The following is a 10,691-nucleotide window of genomic DNA, read 5'->3' as shown; positions in this document are numbered from 1 at the left end:
TTATTAATTATGAAAGGATCCGCCCGATCCTCGCCTCTCTGCCCCTCTGCGGAGCCCTTAATGGCGGTTCCTTTGCATGCTGCCTCTAGTCACCACAGAGGAAGTCGCGTGTGGCTGTTAGGGCCCAGCTTGGAGCAACCGTGGTTAGGGCTCAGGCCCACCTGGGGCCTGGGCAGCGGGCTGACCACCGGCGTTGTATCCGTGTGTCAAAGAGCGGTCCTCCAGTGCACCGAGTAAAGGAGTTGCTCTTAACTTGAAAACGCCTTCCTTTTCCCACCCCCTCAAGTATAAGCAGAATCTGGGAGACATGGCCAAGTGTCCTAACTAATTAGGATCCCCATGAAGTCAGCAGGTCATCCGGACAGTTGGTGAGCAGGCGACTAGATCACCTGGCGCCGTGTGTCCCTCTAGGAATTCTGGAATCTCGGAGGAAGAAACAAAAGGACACCCCGTTTCAAACAATAACTTTTATTTTATACTTCTCTATACTTTGTAGCAAATTTTTGCTGAATTTAATTTATAATAAACTTTTTAAATTACATCTCTCTCTTTTTTTTTAAAATCAAGGCTCTTTTATGTCAAAATCTTTTTTTTTTAAATTCTATTTTAGATTTAACATTGATTACCCCCTTGTGAACTATACCGTTGGATATTCAGGTATTACTGTATGTGTAACAGCTAAAACAAGAGAGAGGAGGGGACATAAAGGCAGTGGAACTGAAGGAGGCGACGACAATAGCAGGTGAAACCGGCCCCTCGTGACCATAGCAGCATCTCTTCTGACAACCTGTCCTACTATACCCAACCTCTTTCTCTCTCTTATCCTTAAAAATGCAGAACCCACACGCTTGTGTTTTTCGCGTTTCTGGAGGAGAAATGTGCTGTGGAAATGATCAAAACAAGGTACTGTGGAAGAAAGACGTGAGCGATTATTCACCAGATGCTCCCCACGTGGGCATCACTCTTGAGCTCATTCCCCTGGCCTTCTCCTCTCCTCGCTTTCTCATTAGGAGGAGCCCATCATTTTTCATGTTATCAACATGATTAATATAGTAGGTGGCCCAGGGCCATTCCTGAGATTCTTTTGCCAAAAAATAAATAAATAAATAAGTAAGTAAAATTAAAAACAAAATTAAAAATGGGGGTGAGTTTGCCGTTTTCTTATTTTTGTGTGAAGACGGACTTAAGGTGAGGTCCGATTTTGGCTGTGCTTGCTTTGCTCACTGATCGGTAACATTTGGCAACTAAAACACAAGGACTCAACCAAAATAAAAAAAAAATTAAAAAAAAAAAAGAGAGAAACAGGATTTCCCACAATCCCATATGAGTGTTTTCAATATCACAGAGAATCACAACGTCCTTAGAGAACGAATGGCTCTTCCTCTCGATTTCCGGGAGCATGGAGTGAGTGTGGGTGGGTGAGCGGAGGGGGGACCCGGCCCCGTGCTCAGAAGGAAAGCCAGGTCGCTAAAGCTGCCGAGAGAGACACCAGGAGCACGGAAAGCGCCGGGAGCAGGGACCCCGCCGCCCCGTTGCCGCTGCCGCAGAGTTCGAATAAGCTGCCTTGGATATTGAGGTTTTTCGATTCTTTTCTCAGTTTATCCCACATATCTTTCGCCCCTTCCTGGCAATCCGTAAGAGCTGTGACCGTGCAGCTGTGGAAATCCTCCCAGTATCTGGCGAGGAACAGAACAAAACAGGAGTAGGATCACTTTGGGTGCGGGAGGACCTTACGTCTGCGCCCCGGGTGACTGCGTCCTCTCTAACCTTCCTGGGCATCTTCTCCCCACTCGCGCCCCCCTCCCCCCGTTTCCCAGACCTGTTCTGAACTGAGTAAGGTCCTGCTGGATCTTTGTCCCATCCCAGAAACCCGGTCCCAGGGAGTGTGAGCCTCTTTTCCCCCTGATTTTCCTAGTCCGGTGCTTAAAGGGGACCTGAAAGCCAGGAGCGGGGTCGCACCCACTGCGTGGCGCTGGCACCATGGCCTGCGCCAACAGATTGCTCACCCTCCTCCCGGAATGCTAAGAAAACATCTCTAAGCCTTGCAAGCTGCGGCCCATTAATGCCTCTTAGCTCGCAAGATGGGCGACTTGCTCTGAGCCAGGCCCTCCCCCTCCTGGCTTCTCACATTCTCCTCCCCCTCGCCCCTTCTGTTTCCCTCCTCTGTGTGCCGCGGTCCTCTCGCCTTCGCCCTGCTTCTCTCCCTCCACCCAGCCCCCACACCTTCCTTTTGTTTCCAGTTTCTCTTCACCCTCCCCCCTTTTCTTTTCCCCTACCCTTCGTTTCCCCCTTCTTCCTCTCCGCGTTTCCCCCACTTGCTTCGGGTCGTCCAAGGCCATCCCACCTTCCACAGTCCCAGTGCTCCAAAGGCGTCGGGAGCCCCCGCCTGCTCGCCACTTCTCTCCGTTCCCCGTTCCCCGGTAGGTGAGTGTTAAGTGCCTGGGCACCTGAGCGGGCTCTTGAGCCCTCTCCAGCTCTTGCAAACCCCTGTGCTCCTGGTCTGAGAGCAGAGTGCTTCTTCTAACTTCATCCCTAGTCTTTTTCATAGGTTTGAGACCCAGGAGCTTCGCTCCTACCTCCTCTAGGTGGTAGCACCCACATAGACTGGGCAAGTTGGCCACCTATTCAGTTCCCCCGGGGCAGGACTCGTGATCCCCCTACCTCTGGTCAGTTCCCGAACCAACTCAAGCAACTCAGTTTCCCCCGCACCCCGCATCCAGCCCCCGGGACCCCCGTCTCTCTCTCTCTCTCTCTCTCTCTCTCTCTCTCTCTCTCTCTCTCTCTCTCTCTCTCTCTCTCTCTCACACACACACACACACACACACCTTCCTTTCAGATTCAGCCCCGCCCCCACAAGCTTCATCCAACGTTTTCGTCTTTTTTCCTTCCTTCTTTTTTTTCTTATTGTCCCCCTTGAAACCCAGAATAGATTCTGAAACTAAATATAATTCCAAGGCATGATCGATTTCTAAGGCACTGTCTCCTTTCGAAGCTGGGTCGATCTGTGCGTCTGGTAACTCAGGTCTGGTTCCCATTTCGCCCGACCCTGAGATCAGGTCAGCAGCCACTATTAGCAGTGTGGGTGGATTTTTGTTTGTTTTGTTTTTGTTTTTGTTTTTCCTCAGCTCTTTCCCTTTTTGTTCATGTCGGGACTGTAAGCTTGTTGAAGGCAAGCGTAGCCTTTGCTTCCACTCCTAACCTGGCTTCTAGCCCATGCAAGTTAGAAACGCTAGTTGGAGTTCCTGGAACTCAGGCTGCCTTCTAGTGACTTTCTCTATTTGAGTTAATAGGGCCCAGGGACCCGGGCACAGGACTTTCCGTTTCCACAATTAGTAACAAATACCAACATTTACAGACACTGCAAGGCCCTAGGGACAACTCCTCTTCCACAGAACTGCAAAATATATCGCCCCTGGGAAGCCAAGGACACATGAACTAGTCCTTTCTTTAGGTGACCCAGATGGGGACAGAGCACTTCTGAAAGGGGAGTATGGAGAAGAGCCAACACCCACCCTGGGCTGGGAAAAGCGAACTTCACCCACTTGCTGAGCCCTATTAACTCAGTGGGGTCTGAATCCAGCTGCCCACAACTGCAGGGGTCTTGCCCTTCTCTTGACCATGATTTCAGGACCTTAGTCTGGCTAAAAAAAAAAAAAAAAAAAAAAAAAAAAAAAAAAAAAATCTTTTTTAAATGCTGGGAATATACCATGTTTTAGCAAATGCTGGAAGTTCTGGGGTTCTGGAAACCTGTCCTGCCTGGCAGGTTCATTCTTATCTGATGTTTGAAATTAAATTCTCCCCCACAACTCCGTTTTATTGTAGCAAAATACCGGCCACTTCTTGGAGTTTCTAGTGGGTACAGAGGTATTTAGGAAAGTTTATAGCTAGATGGACACTTCCCAGCTGATCATAACTTAAGTGAACACCCCTCTTCCTTGTTTAGGAAGAGAGGAGTCATGCATGCATGAAGCCATGGTGTGGAAAAAACGGGCACCTCAGCCTCTGGGAACAAAGACTCCTTTCTTCAGCTTTATTGCAAGGGGAGTTTGTGGGAAAGGTGGAATACATCTGTTTATACAGCTGTTTGGTTTTTTTTTTTTCCAAAAGGAAAAGAAAATGTATGCTGCCAGAGATAGGGGCATTTCTAAAGCCGGCAGAAAGGTCCACTGCAGCGGGCTTTCCTGGATGCCTCAGCTATTGCCAGCTGATGGCGGTCTGGTCCACTATTGAGAAAACACCACCCAGCCAGGCAATGAGGGCCTCTTCTCTCCCAGGGTCTGTAGCTGCTCTGTCTGGGGAAACAGTAGCTATGGGAAGGAGAGAGGTGGTGGGAGCAAGGAGCTTGGCTACTCAAAACTTGGGGATGGGTTAGCATAACCTTGGCAACACCTGCCAAGCTCCTAGATCACTGACACAGAATATGGTTTCAGACTTTCTCCATGAAACAGGGAGATCCTCACTCCCTTCCTGCACTTGGTGACTACTTTTGGGTGTGTTTTGGAGGGGCTTTGCCTTTAAGTATCTAGTATTACCCCCGACACCCTGACTCTCCTTAAACCAGAACGACAGTTCAAGAGTACTAGGCTGGCTGCCCATTCACAAGAAGAAAGATTGGGGATTATCTCAAAGGAAAGATTTTTTTTTTTTTTTTTTTTTTTTTTTTTTTTTTTTTTTTTGTGGAGCAAGAAACAGTTAAACTGCCACTCTGCCACTTTCCCTGTGTCCATGCCTTTTGGGTGCAAGGCTGCCTGTAAGGATGAAAAGATTAGGCTATTGGAAGATTCTTTCTTGGCCCACCTCAGGCCATGGAGTCCCCTTAGTGCAGACTCTAAGCCAGGGACCTGAGCCTGAGGACAGCCCTGGCCAGTAGGTAGAAAGGCACAGATCCCCACTAGCAGAATATTGGAGGGGGGAGGGGGAGAAGATGAGGGTGGGGAGTGGTGTGTACCCTGATCTCAGCAGAGCCAGCAGAAGGGAAACCCAGGGTCAGAGAGGACACTTACGTGCACACGGTCTTGATGTTCGTCTTGTCGTCCAGGCCCTGCGGGTAGTTGGCCATGCTGTCACCCAGCTTGAGCAAACAGTCTGAAAAGCCCTTAAAGACTGCATCGCACTTGCCTGCTGCTCTCACGGCCTGCACCAGGTAAGCTGCGGGGAGGAGGGACACCAGTAAGCACCACCACCACTCTGCCCCACTGCTGACCTAAGGCCCCTTGGGGGTGGTCTCTTTTATGATCCAGCACTGTGGCCCTGGAATGACCTATTTGCATTCCGTCCACCTCTGGTGCAGACGGAGGGATCCGAGCTAGCTAGCGTAGGTGGGTGAAGAGGGATAGCAGGGAGGTGAGTCCATTTATTTTCTCCAGCCCCCCTCCCAATAGTGCTCTATTTCTTTTTCTGTTTTCATCGCCCCCTCTTCTCACCTCCCTCATCTCCGTTATTACTCTTTTTTCCCCCTCACTCCCTCCTTGTCTCTCAACACTTCCTCCTGCAAAACCCTGTCACGTCTCGCGGTGCAATCTTCCATTTTTGTGGTGACAGAGGAGGTCTGAGAAATAGTGTGCTGGGGACGAAAACAGGCTGGGAAAGGCGGTGAGCCCCAGCTGACCTAACCGCCACACCCCCAGAATAGCCAACCGACCCCCAAATCTTTGCCAGCGCTCAACAAATAATTGCTGAATGAATGAATGAATAGTCTTTGGAAGGCTGCAAGGGTCAAGACCACAATGGCCAAGACTGTAAGGGCCAAGGGAACAGATTATTATTATTATTATTATTATTATTATTATTATTATTATTATCATCGTCGTCGTCGTCGTCATCATCATCATCATCATCATTCATCATCATTATGATTGCCCAGCATGGAGTCTCTTGTTTGTGAAACTCTTAGGTGAATACTTCCTCTGCACCTCTGAAGAAGGGCAATAAATGTCCAGGGACCTAGCTGGGGTGAGGATTGGTCTCAGTAGCTCTCTCTCTCTCTGTGTGTGTGTGTGTGTGTGTGTGTGTGTGTGCGTGCGCGCGCGCGCGCGCAGCACCCTGTTTTCTCTTTGAGTCTCTGTATCTCAAACCTTTGCACACCCCCTTTATGTCTCTGGAAACCGCTAGATCAGACCTTTCTTCTCAAGGTTGCAGCTAGGCTGCTAGGGACCCAACAAGCTGCGGCCTAGGGCCCTGGCTCTGAGGGGGTTGGGGTGGGGTGGGGGTTGGAGGAGGTAGAAGCTGTGACAGAGGCAGTGGGGGAGAGAAGAAAACAGAATCAGGCCACACTGAGGTCCTAGCTCCCATACTCAAGCCAACCAAACTCGGAGGCGGTGAATTTAAGAGCTGCCAGCTTCCCGGCAGACCAGCGCATTTAAAAACCCATTTCTCCCCACACGGCTAACAAACACCCCGGGTACCCGAAGGGCTTGAGAGGGGCTCAAATCTCCGCTATAATGGCGGGGGAGGGGTGGAGGGAAAAGGTGAAATCAGGAATGGAAATGGGCCGTGGGCTCTGGGGGTCCGAGCACAGGCCTCTTCTGCCTCCATCCCGGTGTGAAAGCTAGCAACCGTCCCAGTCTTAGGCAGCTACCTGTCCCTGAACATCAAACTACTGCAGACTCCAGGGAAGGTGACCCAGTCAGCCACAGCCAGCCGAGAGCTGCGCTTGGCAGATTGCAGCAGGAAGAGCTAGGCGGGACTACTGCTTTCTAATCCGGAACGGGAAGCTCTGCGGAAGGGAGCGAGGTTAACTTCCACCTCAGCTGGGACAAACACACAACCTTCCATAGACCTAGACTCTCCTTCACACCGATTTTTAAAAACCCTTGGCACTATAATAAAAGCAGAATTTAAACACTGACACCGTGTCTTATAAATAAATCGTTGTTCTACTGTAGCTCGGTCACGATGAAAGAAATCCTATTTAGCTTCCTCTATAATGTATGTTACCAACATGCCTTTGCAAAAAGAAAACAAAATGCGACCTAGCCTCTCTGGCTGCAGGCTCTTCCTGACTCATTGACCTCCAAAATTCGGTGTCCGATTTGAAAAGAGGGGTTGGGGCTTTCTGGAGGCGGGAAATCTCCCTGTCACTTTATTTTTCCAGGCGTTGCTGGATCAGACCCTGTAGGGCGCATGTGTGTGAGCGTGTGTAAAATACGAATTCGGGAACATTTCTGTGTCTCGCAATTGTGGCTTCTAGAAATCAAGCTTGCACTGGAAAGCCGGAAGCAGTGCGCGGGACAGAGGTTGCAGGCATAAGCCTCTGAGCACATCGGTCGAGTTCCCGGTCCTTTCTGAACCTGGTTTCTGTAACCCCCAGGCAGGCAGCCGACCCGTCTCCTCTACATCCCTATCCAGTGCGGTTTTCATTTGCTCATTCATTTCTTGGATCTCTCTCATTCATTCCAAACTTCCTCATCCTCTACTTCCCCGCCCCTCCCCAACCCCCACGCTTCTTGCCAAATGTCAGTAATTTGGGAGAGCTTCCATCTATGAATTAATAAAGACTGAAGCTCTGATGCAAAAAAAAAAAGGGGGTAGACATTTGGGGGCACATACATTTTAATTCCACTATGAAAATGATGGTCATTTTTCAGGCCGAGGTTAATCAAATGAATCCCTCCTGCAAATCACTGTTTCACTATATTCTATTTTCACCCATTAGGAAACAGAGTCTCTAAACATCCTCCAGGTGAATCCCCTATCTTAAAACACTCGCTTTTTCTTAATCTGTGAACATTGGTCATCTAACTACAAAATGCCATGCTCACTCATTTCCAATACTTAAAGAATTTGCTGCCCTTGGGATCCATGTCCTATGATGGTTGCAGCTCTTTGAACTAATGTCAAAGGCACAAAACCACCAGATACAACGCATTAAGTCATTTCCTAAAATTAAAGGAAAAGCCAACATCCTGCTGCATGCTCCTTGCTTTGCAAGACCCCAGTTTCTGCAAAACAATAAACAAACAATCAAAAAAAATCCCCCAAATCAAATTCTCAAGATTATGTCAAATGCATATGGACCCCGATGGAAAGAATCAGTTTTAATGTTCCAGGAGCCCCAATTCCTCTACATTTCTTATGAAGAAAAAAATGTTAAGCATCCCCGTCTCCTGTCCCACACAAATTCCCTGAAGAGCCCCTGAAATTCTGCAAGGATTTGTCTGTAAAGAATGCTATATCCTGGCACGATAACAGCTTTCTCCATCTCCAGAATAACCACAGGAGAGTTTCTATTTTTTCCTTTTGTCCATTCTATTAATAAACTGCTTTACTTTCACTTTTCAGCTACGTTAATTAATGTTCCAATCCGGTATCAGACAAGCAAATTCACTAGTATTTAAAGCATTTGCATATTGGATGGAAAAAAAATATGAACTTTAAGAAAGCTTCCCAACAGTGTAGCTGAGACTCGACATTCCTTAACATAAAATGGGGGACTAAGTCAATCCATCCACAAACAGCCGCAAACAAAAATGACAAACACACGAAAAGACATATTGCAAACACGGTAAAGCCCTTTCCTGTATAAAAAGACTAGCGATGGTAATATGTAAAATCACAGACACACATGAGCCTGAAAAAGTATATCGGTGCATATTTGGTTGATTTATCCTTCTCAGAGTAGTCTGCGGTGCCGGGAGCAAACGCTGCAGCTCGGATATAGGGGGAGGGGCGGGGGAAGGACAAAGTTCTAAATGCTGCAGTTTGAGGGCAGCCTTGGAATATCTTCGCTTTCTGCATATAAACTTTTCAGCCCTCAGCTGCCTAGGCATCTTATTCTTGCCTTCACGTTCCGACCCCTCAAGATAGTATCTTGCAGTATAACATGGGACAAATGCTACGAGCGCTCAGATCCTGTTTCAACCCCGAAAAGAGAGAAAAAAAAATGGATGTGCGCTTTGGAGAAAAAGGGGAAAACCCCCCTTGGAAAATAGCTGGTCACACACTTCCCTGCAGAAGAAATTTCTTTCTTTAGGAAGACCCAACCAGGACTCCAGAGTCCCCAAGAGCTAATACCCGGATCCCGGGAGTCTGCAGGGTTTTCTGCAACCAGAGGCTGTTGCCGGCCAGCAAAGTCCCCTAAGGCGCCTCTGGGGCAGGCAATCTCCAGCCGCCTACCGAGCCTTACCGGGCGGCCACTTACCTATTTGCACCGCGAGGATCAGTGAAATATATCTGCCGTTCAACTTAAGTCCCATCCTACGTTTAGTCAAACCATTTGCGACCGCAGACCTTTAAATAGTTAGTTTAGAGAACGCGGGGGAAAGCTGAAAAATAGGCATTGCCAACAAGTTCCGGGAGCGACAGAGACTTTATGCACTGGGAAGGCAGAGGGAGGAGAGAAAGAGAGGGAGCGAGGAAGAGACAGAAAGAGAGCGAGAGAGTGAGAGGCTGTGGGGGGGGGGGAGCTGGGAATGGTTCACTCCATTAGGAGGGGGCGGAGGAAGTACAGCCTCACGCCCACGAACAGGCCTGACGTGGGGGATGACACGGATTGATTTTTTTTTTAATATAGACACCTTGGTAGAGAATCACCATTTATAGTCATAAGACTCTGGAATTAATCAGATATCTCCAATTAATGTGCGATCTCAATGAAATCTCGCCTCTCTGGGGTGACCTCTTCTCATCCCGGTGGCCACCCCCGCCTCCTCGTTCCAGGGGCCCCCAGCCCCGCCCCCTCCCTGCGCAGAATCGGGGCTCCCTCTCCTCTCCCCGCCCGGAGCCGGGGAGTCCTAGCGCGCCCACTCGATTGTTCAACCTGCTCCCTCCTTCACTGGCGCCACAACGAACCCAGACACTTCCCACCCTGCAGAGAGGTTTGAGAAGCTTCAGGCCGGAGTGGGAAGAAGGGAGAGACTCATCCGAGCCGAATCACCCCTCTCTCGCCCTCAGCTGTCTGCAGACTTGCCTACCCTCATTTTCTCCAGCCCTGCAGCTGAGCTCTAGGCGCAGCCTTGAGCGCGTGAGCACACAACCCGGTTCCCGGCACACGCACACACTCACAAAAGCGCACGCCCGGGAGCGGAGCCGAGCGCCCCCGAGCTCGCCCGCACACTGCACGCGAGCGCGCGTACACGCCCAGGTCCCGGGGGTTCGTTCTGCACACACAGGGCCCCAGAAATAGACTCCGCGTGCCCTCTTGTGAATCTCACTATTCGCAACGCTCACTCGCCCGAAGGGCCTCTATACAAGGAACAGAGACACCTATTTGGGGGTGGGGGTGTGGAAAGGCAATTGGGCAAGAAGTCTAGGCTAAGGCAAATTTCGGATTCTTGTGATTTACAAACTCTTAGCGCTTTAGGAAATTTTCAAGGCAAGCTGTGGTGTGCAAGCTCCTTTCTGGGAGTCTCCTGGGGTCATTTGTAGGGTCGCACTCAAATGTCCACACACGCACCCACGTCCATCACGAACACACACACACACACACACACACACACACCCAGATCCACACACACCTGCGCTGTTTTTTGAATGACCCAGCACACACTGCAGAAAGAAATATCTCTTCAGCTGTGTTTGTGCAAGGTCCTGTGGTAGGTCATGAAAGATGGAAAAATAATCAGGGCTACTTCTTAAATGAAATTAAGTTTTTCTCCCCCTCCTTTTTCTGCAATGCACCACACCCTCTTCACCAGCCTGAATTCTAGCGACTTTAGTCAAATGTTGAAGGCCTCACTGGCCAGATGTATTAC

The 10,691-nt window shown here is 49.4% G+C and overlaps 1 protein-coding gene and 1 long non-coding RNA gene across 8 annotated transcripts; one reads left to right on the top strand and one right to left on the bottom strand.

Moving 5' to 3' along the window:
* Positions 1-452: 452 nt before the first annotated feature.
* On the bottom strand, positions 453-9,381 carry Nrn1 (neuritin 1). Its single transcript, NM_053346.2, has 3 exons — positions 9,140-9,381; positions 5,004-5,148; positions 453-1,676 (listed from the first exon to the last, which is right to left on the bottom strand). Exons 1-3 carry the CDS (start codon positions 9,192-9,194, stop codon positions 1,448-1,450), a joined length of 429 nt encoding a protein of 142 aa, NP_445798.1. The 5' UTR covers positions 9,195-9,381; the 3' UTR covers positions 453-1,447.
* On the top strand, positions 1,673-9,141 carry LOC120097730 (uncharacterized). 7 transcript variants are annotated; one of them, XR_005495349.2, is made up of 4 exons: positions 1,673-2,420; positions 4,108-4,275; positions 5,039-5,143; positions 5,241-5,535. It is a non-coding gene; the product is annotated as an uncharacterized LOC120097730 (long non-coding RNA). The 7 variants fall into 7 exon arrangements; XR_005495348.2 differs by having other exon boundaries at positions 1,673-2,424; XR_010059459.1 differs by lacking the exon at positions 1,673-2,420 and adding an exon at positions 5,542-5,856 and having other exon boundaries at positions 2,433-4,275; positions 5,241-5,343.
* Positions 9,382-10,691: the final 1,310 nt, after the last annotated feature.

Source organism: Rattus norvegicus, chromosome 17 (genome assembly GCF_036323735.1).
Source record: "Rattus norvegicus strain BN/NHsdMcwi chromosome 17, GRCr8, whole genome shotgun sequence".
Classification (NCBI taxonomy): domain Eukaryota; kingdom Metazoa; phylum Chordata; class Mammalia; order Rodentia; family Muridae; genus Rattus; species Rattus norvegicus.
Note: the sequence above shows the minus strand (reverse complement) of the source record. Positions and strands in the feature narration are given on the sequence as shown.